Genomic DNA, 27,022 nt, shown 5'->3' on the forward strand with positions numbered 1-27,022 from the left:
AGGCTGGAATCAAATGCCTAATAGACATACTGCTAGGTTAAATAGCTGTTTTTCAGTAGTTTGAATACTTAGGACTTGCAATTCTGTGGGTGGGTAATCTCCAAATAGTCATGTTGGCTTGCTTCATAAATCCAAAGAAATTCTTATCCTCTCCTGCTGTACTCTCCCTGTGGTTTTTTGCCCCCCACAGAATGCAAGATTGATCCTCTTCCAGGGCGAGTACCCACTATCCATTAAAAATGCACTATCCAGTATTTTTTCAAAAATATGTTTCACTACCATAAAGCTCCCAACAGTTTATAATATTACCCTTCTTGATCATCTTTCAGTCCCAAACTCTCTCAAATAAAGACATTTCAAATAAAGGTCCCCTTTAAAAGTTTTTTTTAAGCAAGGTTGTTCCCTTTCCCTCCAGAAGTTTTGATTGCTCTAAGAGATGGTATCTTCTAGTTGACCAAGAAAAAGATAAATTGAATCAAACCTGGTTAGTTCTCAGATGAGAAACTCAGGTCAGAAACTCCTAAGGTGGCAATGAGACTAGGGAATAAAAGAAAATGCTGAAAAAAAGACAATGACAAACAAATTCCATTTCACGTTTCTGTCAAGAAAATTACAAAGGGATTTCTGAAATTGCTGGAAGTTAAGATTGAATTAAGAAAGTCTTTAGCTTCAATAGATGGCTGGGAGAGGCAAGGGGGGGGGGCGCAAGAGATCATTTGATTAAATATACTAGACCTGAGGATAGATGTAAAGATTTCTTGACTGTGAAAAGAGGTAAAGAAAAGTTTGTACACAATGTCATTATGTTCTAACAACTGCCTTTAATTCTGGGTTTTGAATTATAATAAATGATCTTATTTATATTCTATACTGTACTTTGTTACTTCAGGTACATCAAATATTTCATGTTATGTGCAGCTGGAAAACATGTGTAATAACTATGTTGTTAATTAAATAAAAACATAAATAAGCATCATTGATGGGGAAGATATGATGGAGAGGCTGTAGTAAAACAATAGTGAGAAAAATAAGCAGAGTTCCACAAATTAACACAAGAGGGAGCTCATAAAGACCAGATAGCTGCCTTGCAGGATTTAAATAGCTAATTCCTGCAATATTATTCTACCTATTGAAAGACAAGACTTGAAGTTAAGTTCACAGGAATGTGTGGAATGCTTATTGTTATACAGTATGTCATCTGCAAAAAGAGAATTTTGCATGTGCATGGAAGAGTGAATATTGATGAGTAAAAATTAAAATCCAAAAGCCCCCAAATTCTGTGTCTACTGGTATCTTTTAAACAACAACAACGCAACACCCAACTAGCAAAAATATTTTTCTACTCCTATCCCAGGGCAAAGATTATAAAACCTTATTAATAAATAACAGATCCAGAGAAAATAAGGGTTGAATGATGCTTTGAGTCGAAATTCAACCCAACAGTGTGTTCATGTACCAGATGAAAACCAAGGAATTTTATTTCTGATGAAAACATTAACAGAGAATGGATTTAAGAATACTTTAGTGCAGGGGAGTCAAACTCATGGCAACATGTTGTCATCCTGTGATATATCGTGACTTCCCCCCTTTTGCTAAACTGGGGGTGGGCATGGCCAGTGCGTGATGCCACGAGTTTGACCATCCTGCCTCAGTGACTTCCCAGATAGCTACTTTACCCTTGTGGATACAGACAGAATTTTGAAAGGTTGTCATGGTTTCATTGTTGATCCATGGCAGTAGCAATATTAAAAATGCTTCTTAATTAGTAAACAAGAAAGACTGTTTTCTATCTGCGATACCTCTTATATTCCTAGTTATTTTTGGCATTTTTTTCTAGACAGGTGAGTCCATTCTAGACAGGTGAGTCCAGTCCTAAGCACTGGACTGCCAACATCTTCTATTCTTCTAAAATACATGGAATTTATTCAGATTCCAAAGACATTTGGAAATATCAAAAGAAAACTTTGTTTTGTCACATTTCTATTTATCAATTTGTTTCTTTAAAAAAAACATTTTCAATGTTTTATGCAAGGCAGGGACCTTGGGAGACATCTCACTCATCAATATCCTAATGCCTAGGAGACCTGCTTTATCATGTCGATTGAGTGATTTGACATCAATGGAAGGAAGCCTTCTCTTAGAGATGTAAGTAACTTTGTAGAGAGAAATCAATGGCCCAGGGAATAAAAGCTGACAAGAGGAGGATAGATATAAATGCAGAATGCCATCCTCTGCCTGATGGATAGTGTTTTTATTCAGACATAGCGGGTAGATATTAGAATTTGTAGTTCAGTCACAGGGAAAAATAGTATATCCAGGCCAGGGTGAGCCATATCAAGCTTCAGCTGGGTATATATTTCATCCTCAGTCATTTCTTCTGACTATTTTTCATGATTGCTGTGTCCTCCAAAAGCAAACTGCATATTTATGTGGAGCAGCTCCGTACATTTAAGTGCGAAGCTCTGCACCTGAGTCAAGAACCAGCTGCCCACATAGATTGGAGGATCTGCATCAGCCAGTGGCACCTATTCACAATGGCTGGATATAATCTTTTCTTTACGCAACCTTCAGCATAAGTTGATTCATTTATATTTGTGTTATATTCAATGTATGTGGCCACCCAATTTGCCAAGGTGTCTCTGGATAATGACCCTGGTTAGAACATCAGCATAACAGAGATATTATTTAATTGATTTGATTTATACAAGTGAAGTGACTACAATTCATAATACAACAGCTACCTCATTAGCTGTCATCAATTCTAGCAAAATAAAGCCATATCTTCTCACTACACAGGACATCTTGGGCAATTTTCAGAAGGGATTAACCTCTTTAATGATATAATGATATCAAGCACTGCTTCTAATTATGATGCCTTCATATTATTCCAGCATCAGAGGCAGCATGTTTTCTATCAAAAGGAGTGATAAAGCTGGTTGAGTGACCTTGGGCCAGTCTCACTTTCTCAGCCCAACCCACCACACAGGGATGCTGTTGTGGGGAAAAATAGGAGGAGGAAGGAGCACTATATATTCACCAACTTGAGCTATTTAGTAAATTAACAACAACAACAACAATATCTTTGGTTGATACTCAGACGCTGGCAGCAACCCGTATCAACCATTAGCTCCAGTCAATAGTATCTGTGATGCATTTTTGAATGTTCAGTTGACTGAATTTCATGTTTAATTAATAAAGTATATAATAATAATAATTTCTAATACAGACAGATCGTCATTTGGAACACAATACACCAGATATCACAGTTGTTGAGGGCTGAAGCGTACAGTTTATTGATATCACTGTACCAGGATATGCCAGTCAAAGAAGAATAACTTGAAAAAATCATGAAAAATAGCAACCTGGCCATCGAAACTACACAGCTATGGATGAAACATGTAACAGTGATACCCATTGTCATCGGGGCACTTGGTACCATGTCCAAGAATTTTATAAAACACATCAAGAAATTGCAGCTTCCTGCAATAATACCAACAGAACTGCAAAAAACTGAGCTACTCGGAACATCTTATATTTTAAAAAGGTACTTAGTCGATACCTAGGACACTGACAGCAAACTGTATCAACCATTAGCACCCATCAATGTTATTTGTAATGCATTTTTGAATGTTCAGTTGGCTGAGTTTCATGTTTAATGAATAAAGTATATAGTAATAATAATAAAAATAATAACAACAATAATAATAATAAAAGGTGGGGGGAAATCTAATCAGTCACTAAAAATTGTACTTCTGTTTACTCCTGAGCTTCCCAAAGGCCTATACTGAAAAGAATCACAATACTGTTTTTTTTATTACTGCCCCTTCAACTTTTGTGGTTTTATATTCTTCTCCAAGTCTTCTACCGTATGTACTACTTTCTTTTCTGAACATGAGTAAATTCCAGTTTTCTTTCATTCAAACTTGACTCCTTGCATCTACAGGGTTTTCTTGGCTACAGTTTCAAATGTCGTTTGATGCTGCCTTCTGGGTCTCTGTCTCTCTCTTCTTTGAGTTTCCTTTCAAGGGTTCCATCAAAGTCTAACTTAGATTCTAACAGTGCCATTCGCTGAGGCTGAACCGGAGGCCGAGGAAGAGGACTATAGTAATAGGTGGGCAGGAAGGGAGAGAGTATTTTGATAGGTGATTGACTAGATTCAGATTCCCTTTTATGGACTAATTTTTATGGAGGGAGTTCTGAGATCATGCCAGGAACTGAACGATCCCATTCCAATTTGGCTGAATGAGAGTAAACAAAGGCAACAAAGACCAGTATCTTGTCAAACATTAATTTTTAATGGTTACACTCACAAAGGACATTACTGTGCAAATAGAGATCCTGCTTTGCCCTATGCTTCAACATATTGTGGATTGTTCTTCAATAATTATATTGATTATTTCACTGAATAAATAATAATATCCATGATGAATTCCAAAAAAAGAGGAGAAGGTACTTGACTTCATGTGAATATGATTAAGAAAATAATAAAGTTATGTGCACTGATACAAACATCCTGGAAATAGTTCAGTTTGAGAGAAAGTTTCAAGCATGGCACATTATATATATAATCAAATGTCTTTAGAAATAGTCTTTAGAAATTGTCATATTGTCACAAATTCCAAATAATTGTAGCAGGATTCCAATTGGTGAAAAGTGTCTAGGAACTATGTTTTAATCCTTAGAATTTCTGTGAAATTATAGAGCAATTGGTCAAGAAAGCAATCTTATGTCCAGTGCTGCATTTAAAACTGGACCAGAAGTTTCAAGTCCAGGATCTCTACTATCCAAGAATCTCATAAATCTGGCACTTGCCATAAAATTCTTAAAAATCAAACAGAAACATAAAAAGGTTCCACTACACAGACACCAGCCATATTAAAGGTAAAGGTTCCCCTTGCACATGCATGCTAGTCGTTCCTGACTCTAGGGGGTGGTACTCATCTCTGTTTCAAAGCCGAAGAGCCAGCGCTGTCCAAAGACGTCTCCATGCTCATGTGGCTGGCAGGACTAAATGCCGAAGGCGCACAGAATGCTGTTACCTTCCCACCAAAGATGGTTCCTATTTTTATACTTGCATTTTTACGTGCTTTTGAATGGCTAGGTTGGCAGAAGCTGGGACAAGTAATGGGAGCTGACTCTGTTACACCATATTACTCCATGTCACTCCATGTTGCTCCATGTCACTCCAGCCATGTTAGGCAGCTTTATTTCCCAATGTGAAGTTAGAAGAACTGGAGTTTCAGGGAATTAAATAACAAAACTCACAATGGGATTAGCCTATCCTACCTGCAATAGAAGGACCATGCTGTAGACCCCAACAATCAAGGAATATAGGCTTGGGGGATCCAGGAGAAGAGCACTTACTGCTGTGGCTCCTGCCCTTTGGAACATTGTGCCTCCTGAGGTGAGATCTGTACATATCAGTGGTGGGATTCAAATAATTTACCAACCAGTTCTCTGCCCTAATGACCAGCTAGGTAGACGGGGCTCGGTGGTCATGTGATCATGTGGGCATGGCCAAGTCAATGTCACATAGGTCGATGGGCACTTCACTTTAGTTTTTACAATGGTAATAAGAGTTAACCAGAGAGGCAGTTTCTGTAAGCAGGGCAATAAAGATTAGGCTAGAAACAACACCAGAATGTTTCCTTCCTGCCTTCCTTACAGGATTAGCCCTCTAAAGTGGGAAAAACCAAAATATTTCTTCCAACAACTGGTTCTCCCAACTGCTTAGAAAGTTACCAACCAGTTCTCCCGAATAGGTGCAAACTGGCTGAATCCCACCACTGGTACATATCCTTCTGGCCTTCTGTAAGGGCCTGAAGACCTGGTTCTGCCAATTGGCCTGGAGTCTTAATGGGGATGCATCATTTTGGAGGTGGCTATCAGATTAAGAGAAGTTCTCACCTCCCCTCTCCCATTTTCATTATTTCATTAAATTATTGCTATTATTATTATATACTTGATTCGTTAAGCATGAAACTCAGCCAACCGAACATTCAAAAATGCATTACAAATACCAGTGACTGGTGCTAATGGTTGATATGGTTTGCTACCAGTGTCCTAGGTATCAATCAAGTACCTTCTTAAAATATAAGATGTTCCGAGTAGTGCAGTTTTTTGCAGTTCCGCTGATGTTACTGCAGGAAGCTGCAATTTGTTGCTGTATCTTGTAAAATTCTTGGACATGGTGCCAAGCACCCCGATGACAATGGGTATCACTGTTACATGCTTCATCCATAACCGTGTAGTTTCGATGGCCAGGTCGCAATATTTCCTTTTTTTTCTAGTTCTTTTTCTTCGACTCTGGCATCTCCAGGAACAGCGATGTTGTTATTGTTGTTGTTGTTGTTATTAATTATTTTAATGTTTACTGGCTTTTAATGTTTGCAAGGTGTCCAGAGTCACCTGTAGACTATATGGACGGCACACAACAAACAAACACCGCCCCATTTCTGTTCCTTACCACCACCACTCATCAATAAGAAAGTGGAAACACAGCAAAATGGGATTTAGGGAGAAAAACAATAAATAAAAGAAAGCCATATGAAGTGGCCTAAGGAAGCAGCAATAAGATCCATTTTTAATTTATTTCACCTTTAGCTATGAAAGAGGGAAAACAACAGAAGCTGTGAGAGAAAGAAGAGGGGAGGCAATGATGGTATGAGGAGTTCCCAGAATTTTGTTAAGGATCCATTCATTTCTAGAACTGTGACTCTCTCTTAGACATTCTTCTTGAGGCTTACCAAATATCTAAAATGTAAGTGGCTGCTGTGTATATCTCTACATCTAACTAGAGATGCCATGAAACTCCTGTATTCACTCCATCAGAAATCTGAGTAAAGCAGCACATATGGCATTGCATATCTTGACAATATCTTTCTTTATCTGAGATTTCTTCAAAATTACTTCCTTTTGTCTTGGCTGCCAACCTAATAATAATAATAATCCAACAATATAAAGGACTGAAACTGCTTGGTGTAGCAGAATAATAGCAAGAAAAGTCAGAACAAAACTAGAGCAAAATCTTCATATTGAAAAATAACAAGATTTTGCTAAATCTATCTGCATTCAAGTATCACATAAGCAGGATTCGGAGGAAAGCTTAGGAAATGCATTATATATATAAAAGGTGTCAGACAGAATCAACTATATTTACATATGCATCAATAATCATGATCAGTTGGTACTGCTAGCACTACTACTATGACTGAGATTTGTAGAATCTTGAGAAAAAGAAAACTATTCAATGTTTCAGACAATCAGGAGCAGCCTTCAGCATAAAGTATATCATTCTGTCACATCGTTTCACATTATAAAGGGTTGACAAAGATGTTCATATCCTTATCTAGCTATGGAATACTTTCATATGGTTCTTGAGTGGTACATCTCTCTTTGGCTAAATGCATAAAATGACGCATGATATAGAAGATAAGTATAATCTTCCCCATTTCTGAAATGACACAAATCCTTTGCATTTGATGACTTTATATGTCAGCCAGATGAAATACACATTAATATAATACTAGAGATAGAAATAACTTTGGGAACTTTTTAGCAGTAGTTTGAGGTATATTATTTGAGGTATACAATTATTACAAAAAGTTTGAGGTATATTATTACAATAACTAATTAGTAGCAGGTAGTATTAGCAAAAAAAAAAAAACCTGAATAATTAATTTAAGGTGTTAAGTCTTGAGGTGGGTTGAAAATAATTCAAGAATTGGGAATTTGGAGTAAAGATTGATTTGAAGAATGATGGTTAATGATAATACTATATATAAAACAACCCAGAACTAACTGATTTTACCAAATTATTCAAAACTCTTTGCTTAAATGAGGCAAAAAAAAAATAGTTTCTGTTTCTCCAGTCAGTGCTTGGTGAATTCTTGATACAACCTTATCTGTGATGATATCAAATAACTTTCAGCATTCAATCCATCCCATTTTCCAATCTTCCCTTTTCAACATCTTTGAAAAACTGAAAGCAATGGGATGAATAGAAGTGAAAGCTACATAAATGGGATGACTGAATGAATAATGAATAAATGAATAAATGATTGAATGAATAAAACAATGATGAAAACCTGAAAAAATATGTGGTGATTGGGATTGCCTCAAGAAGCAAAACGAATGTACTTTTCTCTTTTGTGTTTTAAAACTTATTAGTATTAGACCGCAGCTTAGCATTAAGTATTCTAAATTAAGTCTTCTAAAAACATTAACTTAGCATTTGACATGGCTAAGGCACTTTGAATGAGGTTTGCATCCAGCTTTCAGCACACTAGGGGTGAAATGCTACCGGTTCGTACTGAACTGGTAGTAACAATGCTACCTGTTCACCTGAACCAGTAGTAAAAAAAATGTTACCATTTTGGGCGAACTGGTTTTTCTAATGATCAGCTGTGACACATGATTTATATTAGCTAGAAAGCAGGATTTCCTATTTGCTTACCTTTGCAGGCGTGCTCTGCATTGCTACCGAACAGGTAGTCAAGGTAAGTGGATTTCACAAGGTTTGTAGATAGGTCAATTTATTTCAGCTGCATTCTTACAGCTGGAGCTAGGCTAAAATGAAGTTTGAGGATCATGGAAACATATGAAGTCAAACCTGATGGTTTATTTTTCATTATCTTTATCATATTTTGAATTGGAAACACTGATTAAAGATCAATTAATGAATTAATGGAGTCTAAGTGAATAAATGTGGTTAAATTCATTATGTGAATAAATGTAATTAAATGTGCAGATACAAAACCTCAATCTGACCCTTGGATGATTAGTTAATTAATAAATCAATGTAATTAAACTTGCATAATAGAAAAAAACTCAATAAACTCTTGGGAAAAATAAAAAAAATGTTAGATATACGTGCATATCACACAAAGGCCTTTTGGAGTAGGTAAGCATACTCAGTTTTATGGAATAAATTAAGTATTTAAACAGGAAGGCCCTCTTTTATAAGTTAATTTAGATTCTTTATTACAATAACAATACAATAACAAAGGAGATAAAACAAAGGATTGTCAAAACTCAGCCATTTATAATTACAATTTGTTCTTTTGTATCAATCAATTAATGTTTTTGTCAGTTAATCAATTACATTTACATTAATTAAAGTTTTAAAGTGAATATGATTGTTATTAAAATGATCTTAAAAATGTAGGAGGTTAAAAAATCAAAATAAATAAAGTGGTTGATTGCAGAAGCTCTTTTGTGTTCAGAAGATTTATTTCTAATTTAGGATGTTCAGTTTTTCCCACTTATCATAGTTCTTTATAAATAATGGAAATCAGCTTTTAAAAGCTGACTGGGTGACTTCCCTCAGACTATTCATCTCACAGTGTTGTTATTATGGGGAAAATAAGAGGCAGGAGTATCAGATATGTTTTCTGCCTTGAGTTGAATATATACTCTATACTCTATACTGCATATACATATATACAATATTTTCACACTTATGACCACTGTAGCATCTCCATGGTCCCATGAACAAAATTCAGATCTTGGCAACTGATTCATATTTATGACGGTTGCAGTGACCTGGAGTTATATGATCATGTGATCAACTTTTGCAACCTTCTGACAAGCAAAGTCAATAGGGAAGCCTAATTCCCTTAACAACTAATTACTAATTTAACATAAAACAAAGGTTAGCCAGCTACTTTCATGGCTAAGGTGGGACTAGAACTCACAGTATTTTGGTTTCTAGACTGGGGCCTTAACCATTGGCTAGTTTGTCTGAACGGGTGTAGAATCAATTAGTAGGTGTGTGTAGATGATTATTATTGTATTACGGTGAGTGATAGAGTTAGTTAACTGCTACAACATAGAAAGTGGTTCATTATATTATTATTCTTTTCCCACCTTTTTGCTTCAAGTAGATTATAGAAGTTGGGTATGGGAATCATGGAAGATGAATATGATATGGGAATATGTATCTTCATGGTGACATGGGCCAGGAGGAGGCCGTGGGCTTCACATTGTAGGAAAAGGAAAATCTGTAGATTGACAGAATTCTCCACTTCAAACCACACACCTGGATGATAAGCTTGTTGAGTGCCATAGCCTCAGTTTGTGGTTGGTTAAGATTAACATGTAAAGGAATAAGAATAGGCCTTTTCCGTGATATAATATGGATGAGCATTCATTATGTCTATTTGCACACTGCTTAGAGTATCTCTTTGAGAGAGATGGATGGTTTCTGAATGTAATAAGTAAGTAAGTAAATAAATACATTTCAGATCTGGCTTGCATTTCAAAGACCTGACTTGGCTAAGACATAGATGTGCCATGCTTGAAATTTGTACTTCAGGGTTTGTAGACATTCCAATGGCTCTGATGCTACAGTCAGCAGCAGATATGTCAAAGACTATCTGAGATCTTAGCTGGAATCAAAATGTGATAAATGATAATTAATTCAGAGGTGAGTTGCTACCAGTTCGGGTGAACTGGTAGTGGAAATTGGCACTTGCTCGCCGAACTGGTAGGTTTGGCATGCTGGACATGCCCCCAAACCGGTTGCCCGGTTGCAACGGGCAGTGCCAGCTTGGTTTTTAATCATTTTTTAATGTTCTGCGCATGCGCATAACAATTTACTCTCAACTGCGTACAGCAAACCAGCAGCAATGCTGGCAGAAACCCACCCCTGAATTAATTAATGAATACAATGATGGAAGGAAAACTATCTATGCTGTATGCCTATGAAAGTAAGAAAAAGGAGAAGGATGTAGCTTCTGAATGAAGGTGGAGTTCTTGAATATAAGCAGGGAAATCAACATATAAGTGTTTAATTATGAATAAAAAAGCTGAAATATATGTCAGGATGTAATATTGATGTAGTCTAAGTTGTGGTGGTGCATATGAAAGTAGGATTCCGGAGATTGGTAACAGGTGCCAGTTATCCCTTTCTCTATATTGTCTTGAATATTTTAAAAATATATAAGACAGGAAGCAAACTCTGAAAGGGATTGATTTGCATATAACAGAAAGTATTGCAGCAACAGTGGGGAAATGAAGAAAGTTGGAAATGATAAAAGAAATGTTTTAGACCAAAATCCTATTATTTTCAACAAATGTTTAACTTAATCAGGTCATTTATACTCTGTTTCAACCACTTCAATCAGATAGGTTAACTACCGATGTTATACTAAAGTTGGAAAACATGATAGAAGAAGACTATTTCCCAGCATCTGAAGAGGCAATCTCATCACCAAAGAATGCATATTGAATAGAAATTACTAACCTTGGAGATATATCACATCCTTGTTGCATAAAAGCTCCCAAGGAGAACCACAGGCTATTAAATATTCCAAATTCATTGGTCTGGTCATTAGCTGGGTGGTCACGGCCTTCCTCAACCTCCTCATTGTGCCATTCATAAGGGCTGAAGCGGCTAACCAGAAAGAGGACAACACTGACACCAATGTAGGCAAAAACTATGCACATCCAGATCTCATAAGCTAAAGGATCCAGGAAGGAAAATACCCCGGGTTTGGATTTTTGAGGCTTTTTAATCATGATAGATATGCCCAGGCTCATAAAAGGTTTGGAAAAGTCTATAACTTCTTCTCGCACGAGAGTTATAGTTAATGGTGCAACAGCCACATCAGCTCTCTGAAAAGAAAGGAAGGTCGGTATTAGAACATTCTCAAGATCTGCAAAATACTATATTAAGAATCCATGAAGTTTTTGATAGCAAGGTGTGCGTTGGGGAAGTAGCACAGCATCAGAGGTGGGTTCCTACCAGTTCGCACCTATTCAGTAGAACCGGTTCGTCAAATCTACCGAACCGGTTAGAAGAGGTTCCACCAGTAGACCCGGAAAGCAGGCCACACCTACAGAAGAGGTTCCAAAATTTTTTGAAACCCACCACTGGTCCTTGGATATGATTATTCTACACTATCAAGCTCATATTTATAAAACTCAGTGCCTCTGTGAAAGGTAAGGATGACTACTGCGTTTGTGGTACAATTAGAATATTGCGTGTGTTGAAGTTGTCTTTTAAAAAACAAGTTTACATCATATTCTTATGCATGCCAGTGCTGTGTGTCAGGTAATTTAAGGTGGTCCTGACAAGTGTCGTCGGCATCTTCATATCCGATCACATGGGTGGCAAGCCACTCCCATCCAGTCACATGGGCGGCAAGCCACTTCCACAAAGGAGGCCACACCCACAGAGTAGGTTCGAACAATTTTTGAAACCCACCACTGCACAGCATTATACATATTTAAGATACTACAATGTTACTGGGGTGGGGGATTTGCTAAAAAGTTTGTCTTTTATGTATATAAACCATTTGGAAATCTTGAAAATACAATTTACAGTTTTTTGATATCTCAGTTTGATTTATTTTGCATTCTTCCCTTCATTCGCTGCCTTATAGACATGCATGAATTTATATTACTTTATAAATGCAAAACAAGTATCATCCAAGTGTGGTTTCATTATTTCCTTTTCTGTAAATAATTGTTATTTATTGCATCTTATTAAAACTGTTGATATGATCCTTTAATTGATGTCCCAGTACAGGATCTATGATATTTCAATTCCTTAATATCTATTCCTGCCCTCTTAAAAACAAAAAAGGAGGAGGTTAGGAGATTAGAAAGGTCCTAGTAGAGTGATATCTACCCATTTATTTTAAGATGGAGATATAGTTAACTGTGAATTGCTGAACTCAAACAACTTGTTGTCATCTATATGGTATCATTCACAATGTTTAAAGCAGTTTTTCATATTTTTCTTGCTATTCTTTAAAGAATAATCTCAAGTAGCAGCAATTGAATGCAAATGGGCCCCCAGTGTTGAACTATAATAACAATACCTTTGAAGATGCTCTGGCATCATCAGCTTTTATAATACAATAATAATATTGTATAATCACTGATTCAGAACTAGAAACTTACTCCATAGACTAGCTCTCCAACCATGCCATTCCACATTTTACTTTCAGAATCTCGAGCACCGTATTTTCCATCAGCAACAATCTGCAAGCTGTAGTTGTAGCCAACGTGTTTTGCAATTTCAGCAGCTAATTCTACACAATATCCCTCATATCTCAGATTTCCTTCTAATGGCTCACTGCTCTTCTTTTGCATCACATATGGAGATTCCTGAGAGAAACAGAGGAAGTTACATGATCAATGTTTCAATGTTTGGGCAATGAAAACTGTTTTGCATAATGTTAAAATCTTTGTATTTGATGTGAAGTGCAAGTGAAATGTTTCCACTGCTGAAGTGCTCTAGGAATACTGCCAGGATACACTCAACATTAATCAGCTCCCTTTTAATTTTAAGTATTAGCCCATTTGTGCACTTTGGGGTGATGGAAATAAAATTATGACCTTCTTTTATATCCTAATCTTGAGCTTGATATTTTCTTGACATTGAAACTCTCAAATTCCCAATCTCTTCTTGTAGAACTTACTGCAGTTCCCAGTCCTACAATGAGTTTTAATTTATTGGAATCCTTAAATATCCTTAAATATCCTTAAACATGTCCCAAAGATGCTTTTTTTCCCCAAGAGGCAACTTTTTTCCAATTGTCTCTTGAAAAAAGTACCTTTGGAACAACCATGACCTGGGTGACTGAGACTCTCCATAGATATAAATGGTGGCATACACATCTCAGTACTTGTCATTCAAGCTGATGAGCAAAAGGTAGGGTAGCCTAATTATAAGCCATGATGCTCAGTCTTTATGTAGCAGAAGAAAAGGAAATATATCATTTGTGTCAGCCTGCAGGCAGGCAAATGAGCATATCCTTTTAGGTCCCATGAGAGATTGACATTATACCTTCCCCAGTTAAAATGCTCATGCACCCTTTTTATTTTCCTCTTAAAATTGGATAGAAGATTTTGACATCACATGGAAGGTAGTACAGAGAATTGCTCCATGAGGATCTGTGATTCTATAGGAACATATATGAATGACAAGCCAGAATTATGCTGAAAGCTTCTATGTTAAGATTTGCTGGTCAACCTGTCATTTTTCTATAGAGGGAAACAAAAGATAGGAAGCTTTGGAATACCAAGACAGTGTAGATAATACAAGAATAGAATATTATTTCTAGAAATGGAGAAAGAGTCTTTTAGAGTCTTCCTATTTAAAATAAAATTTTAAAATGGCCGGTTCATTTATTTAGTCAATATACAAAATGGAAGTAAATGAGTAGGTAAATAATAAATAGTTTCAAGGAAAGTATATGAAATTTAGACTGTGACTAAGCACATTGATGGTTCTGTTTAAAAACATTATTATGGCAAAAGAAGTATGTTCTCAGTAGGATTTATGAACAGCTTAAGGAGGGAGAGACAGCCGCTGTCTGGAGCTCCATCAGTACCACCTTTACCAATACCACCATCAATGAATTCCATAAAGAAGATTCCATGGGTGCACTAGCATGCAAAAGCAATTGATTTACAAAGCTCAGCCATATTATTACTTTAATAATTCTCACTTGAACCAATAGTCCAATTCTCTCAATAAGCATAAGAAACAGCAAAGCAAAATAAAATTAAATATTAATTAATCAAACAGTTTAGCAGGCTTTGGAAAATTATTCCAAGACTAAGCAATTCATAAGTATATTTATTTGTTAATGGATAAGAGTTAAAAGCTTTATCAAAACTAGACACATTTCAGATAATATTGAGCTAGTGGAAAATTTGATTGATTTAAACAAAAAGAAAGTCAACATTGCAATTTTTAATACATTGTGTGTGTGTGTGTGTGTATGTGTCTGTCTGTCTGTCTGTCTGTGTGCCTTCAAGTCAGTGTTGACTCCTAGGGTCTGCCTGGACAAATCCCTGCAGTTTTCTTGGCAAGATTTCTTGGAAATGGTTTTCCATTGCTTTATTGCCGAAAGTGACTTTATGCCTAAGGCAGGACTAGAACTCACAGTCTCCTGGTTTCTAGCTGGTGCCTTAATCACTACACTAAATTAGTTCTCGTGCATCTTAGCTCCAGGTGAATTGCTTATAGAAAACTATAAAATGAGTTCAGAGCCTTCATGAAACTCTCAATAAAGTGATGATAAATGGCATTTTTAAAACATTTAAATCCTCTAAAATTACTGGAAAGAGATCTCCACTTTTCCTTTGGATCTTTGTTTATAACTCCTAGCTTGTGTTATTAGACAAAATTATGCTCTCTGTGACTTTTGTATAATTAATTAGAATATCAATTGGTATTCTCTGCTGATGATATTTTATTGTTTATCTCTGAATCTTGTACAGTAATTTAATTCTAGCTTTGCTGAATTTGATTAATGCCTTCGCTGAAATTGCAGGATATTCTATTAACCAATGTAAATTGGAAATGATCTCTGTAAATAAAATTTTGTTTATACATGCATTAAGTGATTATCATTTTTATATAGGTACTGAATTTATCAATTATTTAGATATTCTTACTCCAAACAACATTTCTCAAACTGTAACACTAAATACAAGTAAGACATATAAAGAAGCTTCTCTGTTCTTTGGTAGATGGGAGTTATTAAAATTAAACTTTTAGGCTAGAAAATGAACAGAATTCTCAACATTTTCTTTTTTTGCATGGATCCTTATCTGGAAAACATTTTCAAAAACTCAGTATGCTGTTCTATAAATTTCTATGAGGTGAGGTGCTTCAATTCTGAAGATACCTTTGAAAAAGATACAACTATCAGTTAAAGATGAAAGTTTGGAATTTTCCCAATTTTGAATAATACATTATGCATACCTTTTGATTAATATTAGTACTTTACTTAGTGTATAGTTATCATCTGTATGTTTTGTAATGAGTAACATCTTTAGTTAATTGAACTATTTTGGATTCAAAAGAATTTAGTTAATTGAACTGTTTAGGATTCAAAATATAATATTTGCTGTATTTTCTATTTATATATTTATATGATCACACTTTGCTTGCACAAGCAGGAAGCTAAAGGCTCCAGCCTGAAGATGGCGAGTGGGACCTCATTGAAACGTCACCAAGATACTCTCAATTTTACATGGGAAAAGACCCGAATACACCAAGACCTGCATATACATACATACATACATACATACCTACCTACCTACCTACCTACCTACCTACCTACCTACCTACCTACCTACTATATTTGTTTTTGTAGATTTTCACAGGTGTAGGTATGCTGGTCTTGTTGTATTTGGGTCTTTTCCCAAGTAAGATTGCGATTGTCTTGGCAACGTTTTGGTGAGGTTTCACTCGCCCTCCTCAGGCTGGTCATCCTCAGACGAAAACACCAGCCTGAGGATGGCGAGTGAGACCTCGCCAAAACGTTGCCAAGACAATCGCAATCTTACTTGGGAAAAGACCCAAATACAACAAGATCAGCAGAAACAGTTTATTATTTTTGAATGCCTACGATATATTCTTTTGAATTATATGATGACAACATGGATATAGCAAGATATTGATTGGGCAACAGAAATGGAGTCTCTATGCCCTGATTACCACCAGCCCAAGATATCTTTAACTTGCTTCTTATAATTATAAGTGAAAAGTAACTTTTAGGTATTTGAAGTCTACAGATATTTTTAATCATTCATTTATGATAATTTGCATGCCTTTTTATTAAACAAACTCCTTTTGTTTTAGAGTAGATGGCCAGGTTTTCTTAATATGTCTTAATATTAAGCACTTGGAGATTACACCTTAAACTTATAAAAAGAATAATTGCATCATCAGCATATAAAAGATGAAGGACAAATTTATCTCCTAGCATTGAAGGAAAAATATTTTCAGGAATACTCTGGATTATACAATTAATGGAGAAATTGAAAAGCAGTTTTAACGTGCTTCTACATGGAAAATATCTGAAAAGAGGCATTTCTTATTTTCACCCTAAAATATAAATACCTGACATATTTGTAGATACAAAATGTCATTCAGGGAAGTCATGGAACTTTTTCAGAAAATAATAACCTAATTTATATGTTAACCTCCAAATCTAACTGAAACAGAAGTTCGAGGTCCAGCTTTAATCACATCACATTTTTTTTTCAGCCTCAGGAATCACAACAGCTGCTGTGAAAAATATCCATAGCCATCTTATCCAAATGTCGTATTACTCAAATATGTGAATATTTGCATACAGTTGACTTTCTATCCAATCATGTATAAAACATCTGTTTATGAAATGTTTATGAGGAATCCCAGATAATTACAGAATAATAGCATGATAGATGATCAAGCTTTTTTCCCAAGCTTTTAAGGCTGACTAAATTTCATTTTACTTCTGTTCTGTCAGATGTTTATCTGGCTTCTTGAAAATGTTGAATTGGGGAATTTATTATTACAAATTAAATTTGTTCTCTAAGTTTAGGGACTTTTTAGATATAAAAAATATACTTTTATTTCTCCATGTCAACGCTGTAGTGTCTTCTCAGGGTCAGTTCTCCTCATTAAAAATAAGCGAGTAAGGCAGTAAAAAAGAAAAGAAACAAAATAAAGATATCAAACATGGTAATGAAGCACATAATGGTGAGAAAAGATGCAGTTTTTACAGTGTCTATTTTTTTAAGCAGCTTATTATTGCAATTTGTTTATTTATTAGCTCTATAGCCTGCTTTTTGTCTCAGGAGTTTGATGGGGAAGCTTTCTCATTATTCCCATAAGTGTCACGAGAGAAATTGGATTCAAAGCCATCAAGTAATTTTCCTTGAAAAGTTGGACTCGAATTTAGGATTCCTCAATTCTAGTCCAACCTCTTAAACAGTAAATCACTTTGACTTCCACACTGGCTAGGGAATTCTGAGAATTGGAGTCCACACATCTTTAAGCTGCCAAGGTTGAGAAACACTGTACTGAATTGATATCTGGTGAACTATTCAGTTTCATTACCATCATATAAAGCTTGATAATGTCAACTATGTGGCAAGTCTTAAAATGCTTTTGCTTTAAATACTTTGCTTCTGAAATTGTACACAATTCTAGATGAAAGAAAAGACAAAATTAGAATGGAATTTACTGAGATAAAAGTCTCAGCAACAGAATACTTACAAGAATAGTTGTGACAATATAGGTCCTGTTCTGCAGAGTTGTTGTTTCATTTGCTGGCTGATCTGTGATGGTTGGAACAAATTTTTCATCTTCGTTCCAATATCCAATCTAGAAATAATCAACAGAATATTGTACATCTTTGGCAAAACTCAATGTTCTATACACTATTTGTGAGAAAACCTTGTGGTAAATGTTGTACAAAATAAATCCACCATTTTTCAAATACTGAAATTTATTTACATTTCAAAATTTGTCCAGACATATTGAAGACAAAGGAAAAGTGTAAGACGTAATTACTTTACATATGTATTTAGGTGCATATTGTTAGATTAATGAAAGCATATATGAAACTTTTATATTAATATTTTTGAGATAGATCTGATATTCCTATTTTTCACCGTCGCCTTTTGTGTATCAGCATGCACAAATTGTCCTTAAATGTTAAACTTTCATGACTCTGTATCTTTTTAATTCAGAGATTAGATGAGTTTTACTGGCAATAGGAAATCATCTGGGAATTAATCTATTGCTAATACCTGTATGAAAAGTTCTGATTTGCATTTTTTGACTAATGTATCAGAAGCTATCACATTTCAATTTTCTGGATGTGAAGTCACAGTTCTTAACAGATTAATACATTTACTTTTTAAAATGCTTTGAGAGAAAATGTTGTATTTAAATTCATATTAAATATTAAAATAATATTGACAGGTGAATTTTGGATTTACAGAATTAAAATATACCACAAGGACAAATAGGACGGAATTATCAATTTAAAAAAGCAATAAAGATGGGCTTTAAAGTCTTAAAATCCATTCCGTTCTATTGTTTGGTTTTTCATTCCAGAATCTTTTCCTAATAGTGGTATTACCAGAATAGTGGATGAAGTTGAGGAGGGATTACTTACTTTTAAAAAATGTTGATAGAGGCTCAGACATTTTTTTCAACTTTATTTAATCTCAGGAAAGACTTATTTGCTTACAGAAGCACCCTTCACAAAGTATGTTAATCTCTGATTGCAATAATAAAATTTGATTTGATCTGATTTGACTCTTCACAAAGCAGTTTTTTCTCTCAACTAAATTTCCTGATACTTCATGATATATGATTTCAGGAAGTGTTTAGAGAGGAATAGAAACCAATCTGTGAAGAATCTGCCTATTATGCTTTCTAAAAGTTGAAGAGATCCCAAATTTATTCCTACAGAAATTCATGAGAAAAAAGTTTCAAATCCTATACTACAAAAATAAGTGCCAGAGATAAATCCATTTTATGCCTTATTTACACAAATGTTTTAGCTCATGACGAAAAGGCATCAGGGAATCAATGTTTTCAGAAACAAGTTCCATTCCCAAGCTAACCAGCTTTACCTTTCTGATCCCATCATGTTTCATTTCAATAACATGAAGGGTGTAATTAGTTCGATGTCCTTTCTCGTTAAACTGGACAGTTCCTGTGAGTCCTTCAAAGCGCACCTATAAAAAGAGGAGGAGGTGGTGGTAAAAGATGACAATTGTTACAACATTTTTGTATCTCTTTTCCAAACCTCTTAAATCAGATCAAATGATATATTTATGGATCAATACGTATCAAGATTTTTCTTCAGGTGTTTTCTTTTCAAGTCGTCTGCACTGAGGACACAACCTCATTTGGGTGCAGGTAATTTCAACTTTCCAGCTCAGACTTTTTGTCAGATTCCAAAACCCAGGAAAGACACATTGGGATTCTTCTAAGCAGATGCCTTTATGGTTCCTCACCTAAAGACAGATATCTTGCCAAAACTAAAGCAGACTACTTGCACCATATAAAACATATACTCTGGGAACTATTAGGAGGAGCTGTCTTCACCATCTTTCTCTCACGCAAACTATCTAAACTGCTTTGTCTCTTGCTCTAACTAGCAAAATCATCATTCCCATCATCTAAATGATAAGGGATTTATAAACTACAGCGACTCCTGACTTTACAGTCATTTGTTTAGCAACTATTCAAAGTCATAATAGTAAAAACGTGATTTACAACCAATCCTTGCACTTAAGATCATCACCGCATCCCGGCAATCACGTGACCACTATTTGCAACTGTTGCATATTTTTGATAGTTGCAGTGTTCCGTGATTACCATTTGTGACCTTTACATCTCGTTTACAACAAACAAAGTAAATCAGGAAGCTGGCAGGAGATCACAAATCATGGACATGTGATGTCCAACTTAATTTTTTGATTTGTATAACAAATGCAACTGGGACTACTGGAGCTGCTGTCGCTAAGTGGGCATTTATGTAATGTTTCGGTTAATAAATGGAGTCCCAACTAAGAAAAAATTACATTCAAATTAAAAACAACAAAAGACAAAGAAAGATTGTGTTTGCAGTAGGCTGGCGGGGAGGTGACAATGTCACCCATTCCTGCTCTCCAGAAATTGTTGGCCCACTGCCATGAAGAACAACCTAGCTATGCAGTTCTACCCATAGTCGTTTCTTTTCTCACAACGTTTTTCAGAATTGGAACATTTTAACACTGATATGTTAAGTGCCTCCAATAAAGTGACTTGTATATGTTTTCCCATTCTAAACTCTCATTCCTCTTAATACTAGTACTGCATGGATTTCTTTTAACGCTAGTACTATATGTATTGCATACATTGTATAATATACAGACTCTGTTTCAATGCAAAATATTAATAGGGATTTTTTTTCCTTGTACAATGGAAAATAGTAAATTAAGGGACAAGGCAGTTGACGTAACTTATTTCTAACAACCAGCTTTTATCCACAAGAAGCATTCAAACATGCTGCTCATCATCAATGTGATAGAGTATAATCAAGGAAAAATTGTGTAATGTTATTTCAGCATTCACTTATAAAAGATATAAAGGATAATGAATTATCTACTGAAATCCTATTTTAGGTTGCTGGAACATTTTAATTCAAGCTTGATGAATTTAGGATCCATACATAGAAGGAAAATGCATCCCCTCCCCAAATGTTCACAGACAGATTTCTTTTCTTGAATTGAATTGAATTTGAATTGAATTTATTATATTTCTATGCCGCCCTATTCCCAGAAGGGACTCAGGGTGGCTCACAACCCAAGTTAGTGGGGGGAGGGATACAAATGAAAAAAAAAAGACAGGACAAAACAATACCACAATTTAAAAGCACTCAACAGCCACACCATTCGAGCGGGGACAGGAACTCATCAGCCCCAGGGCTGTCGGAACAGCCAGGTTTTAAGGGCTTTGTGGAAAGCCTGGAGGGTGGTGAGGGTCCGAATCTCCATGCGGAGCTCGTTCTAGAGGGCCGGAGCAGCCACAGAGAAGGCCCTCCTCCGGGTGGTCGCCAGTCGGCATTGGCCAGTGGATGGAATTCGGAGGAGGCCTAATCTGTGGGATCTAATTGGTCTGTTGGAGGTAATTGGCAGCAGGCGGTCTCTCAAGTACCCAGGTCCAATAGCATGAAGGGCTTTATAAGTGACGACTAGCACCTTGAAGCGTATCCGAAGACCTATAGGCAGTGCAGCTCGCGGAGGATAGGTGTAACGTGGGTGTACCGAGGTGCACCCACAATCGCTCGCGCGGCTGCATTCTGGACAAGCTGAAGTCTCGGAATGCTCTTCAAGGACTGCCCCATGTAGAGCACATTGCAGTCTTAAATAAAAGGTGATTTTTCAAGACTACTTTAGAAATTCAATTTCAGTATAAATATTCAGTGATCATCCTTGTTTATAATATAACATGATACAGAGTTACAGTCCATGAACTAATGAATAATGAATAGCAATTCAGATATTCTAACAATATTATAATCTGCCCAAGGTTAAATTTTGTTTTATTTTCTAACCTGTTGTAGAGCTCTCTGGATGTCAATCCCTTGTCCCCAAGGAACAGCTGGATTTGCCAGGCAATCCCCAGCATTCCCACGACGGGAAATATCGATCCGTTGTTTTCTGAGACTCTGAAAGGCTTCTGCCATTACCCGAACCCCATCATACGTAAGAGCAGATGTGTACTAGAAAATAGATTAAAATAAGCATGTTGGCTATTAGGCTTGATTTGGGAAATGCTTGTTCCTTCTCCCAAAACAGGAACCAGGAAATCTTCAATTTCCAGGATTCAGCCACCCCAAACTCTATTTGGTTAATATCAATGTTGACTTAATGTGTCATAAAAAATAATTATGTTAAGTAATACTGGGTGCTTCACAAATAAAGAGCAGCATTATTTTGTAGGTTTTTTGAACTGAAGTTGTGATTGCTATTCATAGCATTTATCCTAGCACTTGTAGGAACCACTTATTTTGCATGGTTTGCTGCAATTCTCAAAGCCAAGCTGTCAGTGCACCAGACAAGAAGGAGTTTTAATTTTCAACCAGTTTATCACAGGAGCCTGACACTGATTTGGGCTGAGAGGGAATCCCTGGCCCAAGGCCATCCAGCTGTCTTCTATGTCTAGAAGATTAGAGCTTCCCAGCTCAAAATCCAGCACCTTAGCCACTATATCATGTAATCTCTTGAAATCTGAGTTAAAATACCAATTTGGCTGGAATTGACAAGCCATGAAAAGCCATATAGAATTTTGCTAAATGTAGCTGAATGGTGACTTGCATGTTCTTCTGTAGGTACATTTTTATGCCTAATAATATTTGTGAAAATTATAATTTCCTGGGAAAAGCTGCAGCTGCTTTAAGTAGTTTGCACTCCTGTACACTCCAAAGCACAACCTACTTATTATGCTAATTTTGCTTTCAGCCGAGTTTTAATTAATCTGTTCTACCTTGAGAGTCATTTTTGTTTGATGAAAATACAAGATATTCAGAATAATAATGACAACTTGATTTCAGTAGGTATAATTTAAGTGGCTACAGGATAAAACTGGATCCAATGCATTATAATATTTGTAGGATTTGCTGCTGCAGGCTTTAGAAAATTATACATAGGAAGTTAAAGCCTTGGACTCTGTCTTTAACTGTTCAAGATTTGCATCATGACAAAGTGAGTTTCTGGTTGTGTAGGTTAAAACAAAACAAAAAATAGTTTGCCTTAATACGAAAGCTCCAGAAAATTTCCCTCCCTCCCTCTCCCTCTTTCCCTACGATATTCAGTCTACTATACAACTTACCAATCTTTAAAACATTGTCGCAGTAAGGTGAGAAAAAGAACTTAGTTTTTCACAATGAAGGATCTATGAGAAGGTAAGCAACAGAGTATGTATCTTTCTATCACATCTACACAAAGTTCTGAGGATGAACTCTGGTTTAAAAATTATTTGTTCAAAAGATTCCATAGCACCATATATTTATTCAATTCAGTGCAAAGCAATCATTCAGCACCCCACTAATTAGATGATTTGTTATAGAGTCCCCCAAACAGAAGAACAAGGCACAAAATTTCCTTTAGTTATCCTAATGCTTATTAATACATGTAAGTTACTTAAAGACTGAAATCTTACTTACATGCAATATTGCTTCCGAACAACCCAAAAGAACTAGGATATATTCTCTCTCTCTGAGCACTAACACTGAATGTTAGGGAAACAGTTGCAGATAATTTTCCTTAATTTCCCATAGATGTGGTGCACTTTGACTGTCAGAATTCCCCAAGAGTATGATATCCCCAACAGTATATGGGCATTCTGTCTGGATAGTCTGTAAGTTAAGCATATCTGGAGAAACTAAGCGGGGATAGTTACGGACATGCTAATGTTCATGCAATCTTACGCCATTATTAAGGAGGAACGCATTGCTATATCCTTTTGCATTTTGTTGTACTGCTTGATCAAACAACTGTTTGTTGTTGCCTTTGGTGAGAGGAGGGGAACGTACAGTAAATTGAATAATAAATAAGTAATTTATTAATTTTATTTGCATACATTTCGAGGTCCTACGGACTGAAATACCTATTCTACATAGTTTTACTTAGACACAATATAAACACAAATAAAATAAATATATAATATAATATAATATAATATAAATAATTATATTAATAAATAGTGATAGGTCCCTTGGGTGAAACACAAAAACATATGGAACACCACTTGAACTCCATTGGCATCAGTCAATTGCAGAAGGCAGCTTTACTTGGAACAGCTTACGTCTTGTGACTATACTTTTAACACTGTCAAACATTAACATCTGCCTATCCCAGGTTCTTTGGTGGATAAAAATATCAAATCCAGTCAACAACAACAACAAATAATAATATTAAAAATCTGGCTGACTGTGTGACCAACCACTAGTTGTGTATGTTTATGTTCTACGTGTATTATTGTCTGCAAGTGAGTCCAGTCTAGAGTGAAAGCATCTCCGCTGAAGGTTAGAGACCATAATCTACAATGTTGGTCTAGTACCAGTTTAACTCCAAGAGACAGTGACCCAGCTGGTTTCTATTTCTAAGGAAGGATCTGCTTAAACCTGCTCCTAGTTAAACCTTACTACCACATTAACACACTGATTCATGTTTGTGTATGAGTATTTATGTGCTTCAAAATGAGCATTCTTCATTTTGAAAGTCCTTTCTAGTTTAGCAAAAGAAAACAGTGTTGCCTATAACTTAACTGAAACCAATTCCGCTGTAATTTGCTATGGGGAAAAAAGGGCCCTAAACCCTAGTCTGACACAAGGAACAAGAAAATGACATTAACACCTCCTCAAACAAATGGTTTTCAGTACCACTTGCCTTTGGCCTCTTCCAGTCCACCCGAGGTTGTTCCCTTGCATCATTGTTTTTCCACTGTTGCATGATCATGGCTGGGATGGTGTCTGTGTAATTCACCAGTTGGAATCCAGTCACATTTGCTCCACTTTCTTTGAATTTCACCAGGTCAATATCCATAAATCCCTAAGGAGGAAAAAAAAACCAACAACAGCAACAACAAAAGTGATGAATGAACACATATTAACATAAGCAGTAAACTTTTATAGCACAATTTTTACCAATACTGATGAAAAATGCAATAATCTAAATATCCCAAACCAAAATGTTATCCTTCAAAAAGTTGTTCTACACCTTAAGTACTATGGAAAATTCTTTGCTCATTAATAATTTTTACAATGTTTTTTTTAAGGAACAACAGTGGAATTTAAAAATAATTTAACACATTTTAAATACATAAATTTCCAAAGAAGTTTTCAAAATAATTGCAGACTAATAAAGAAAAGGGTGAGAAGCAAATAAGAGAATGAGATCCCTATGAAAATGACATGGATAAGGAAAATGCCCATTTCTCTAACCATAAATAGAAATATAAAATATTCCCTTGTTCTTTGCGCAAGCCAAATAATGTGACTTGCCCAAACAGAATCTTCTACAATTTAGTATAATTTTCCTAAATATGTTTGGAAAAAAGAAGTAAATTAACAAAAGTACTCACCAAGGTCTATATGGGAAGCATATATAAATTGGGATAATTACATAAACAATTGCAACATGCGAGAGCAGGCCAATTATGCTTGGTCTCTCGACAGCTTTCAATGCTATCAACCATGGTATCCTTCTGGAGCAACTTTGGGGGCTGGGAGTGGGGGAGGGCTTTGTGCTATCCTGGGTCACTTCCTTCCTCTATGGCTGCTCTCAGTTTGTGTTAATACCATAAGAGACAAGAGATCCACCCATCACCCACTGCTTTGCAGGGTCCCGCAAGGTTGGTAGTCTCTCTGTTCTTATTCAACATTTGCATGAAGCTATTGGGTGAGATCATCCATCACCATGGACTGAGACATTATCAATATGCTGATGATACTCAGCTGTATATCTTAGCCTATGGTGAGTTAAGTAATGACATGACCATCCTCTCACAGTGCCTGGAGGCTGTTGGGGGCGGGATGGGGAACACTATATCTAGCGGAACCCAGAAGAAGGGCCTTCTCCATGGTGGCTCCCTCCCTCTGGAGCATCATACATCTGGAAGTTAAACTGGGATTCACTCAGACACTCTTTTGGAAGGCGCTGAAGATCTGATTCTGTCAATGGGCCTGGAGAACCCAGAGCAGGAAGGAGCCCATTAAATGGCTGGTATGAGTGGGTGGTATGGTGGTGATGAGGGATTATTTTATATTTATTTATTTATTTATTTATTTATTTATTTATTTATTTATTTATTTATTTATTTAATATTGTGTTTTTATTTCTTGTTTTCTGCCCTGAGTTGCCGTGAGCGAGTAGGCAGCAATATAATTTTTCCAAATAAATAAATAAAAATTCTTGAATAGATTTAGATTTGACTGAGGCCAATCTGCACATCACTCATTCTAAACCCAGTGCTTTGGGTTTTTCAACTTTTGAAATGATGCAGTGGAAGAAAATGGGTTGTGGAGAAGTAGGAATAATAGAGCAAATGAGACATGGCTCACTGTGTGGAGGCATCTGTTCGATATAGTGCATTTTTATTTTGCCACATTCCACAAGGATTTAAGTGTGTTCCAAGTGTATAAAGCCAATGGAGCCAAGACAGAATGACAACATCAGTTTTCATCCCTGAGGAGTAGCAAGCCTGGTTTTAGTAATTAGCTTCATAAGTAAATTGGCAAGAGGAGAGAAGAGGGAACCAGCAAATATACCAGGCATTTAGTACAAAAGATATTCACATTTCTGTTGATTCATGAACTAATGGAGCCGCACACAGTTTTGGGACACTCTGAATTATTTATACTGTTCTGAACAGAACTCAAACCCAATCTATGCTTTCCTTTAACAAGGGTAGAGTTAAATATGTTTCAAGCATTTACTGCCAAAGCAATAGCAATAGCAATAGCAGTAGACTTATATACCGCTTCATAGGCCTTTCAGGCCTCTCTAAGCGGTTTACAGAGAGTCAGCATATTGCCCCCAACAATCTGGGTCCTCATTTTACCCACCTCGGAAGGATGGAAGGCTGAGTCAACCCTGAGCCGGTGAGATTTGAACCGCTGACCTGCTGATCTAGCAGTAGCCTGCAGTGCTGCATTTAACCACTGCGCCACCTTGGCTCAAAGAAATGGTGACTTGAATTTCAACGTGAAAAGGAAAACAG

At 36.1% G+C, this 27,022-nt stretch overlaps 1 protein-coding gene across 3 annotated transcripts in view; it reads right to left on the reverse strand.

Moving 5' to 3' along the window:
• The window catches only part of GRIA1 (glutamate ionotropic receptor AMPA type subunit 1), a 242,069-nt gene that overhangs the window by 50,694 nt on the left and 164,353 nt on the right, over positions 1-27,022 (reverse strand). For all 3 annotated transcript variants that reach the window (XM_014071070.2, XM_014071071.2, XM_014071069.2), the window contains exons 6-11: positions 24,691-24,852; positions 21,855-22,022; positions 19,384-19,488; positions 18,014-18,121; positions 12,910-13,116; positions 11,246-11,616 (exon numbers count right to left, since the gene is read on the reverse strand). In XM_014071070.2, the coding sequence (XP_013926545.1) occupies positions 11,246-11,616; positions 12,910-13,116; positions 18,014-18,121; positions 19,384-19,488; positions 21,855-22,022; positions 24,691-24,852 (1,121 nt within the window). The remainder of the gene's footprint in view (positions 1-11,245; positions 11,617-12,909; positions 13,117-18,013; positions 18,122-19,383; positions 19,489-21,854; positions 22,023-24,690; positions 24,853-27,022) is intronic.

Source organism: Thamnophis sirtalis, unplaced genomic scaffold (genome assembly GCF_051295495.1).
Source record: "Thamnophis sirtalis isolate CommonGarterSnake01/CBP01778 unplaced genomic scaffold, rThaSir2_p1.2 scaffold_3, whole genome shotgun sequence".
In the NCBI taxonomy this organism is placed as follows: Eukaryota; Metazoa; Chordata; class Lepidosauria; order Squamata; family Natricidae; genus Thamnophis; species Thamnophis sirtalis.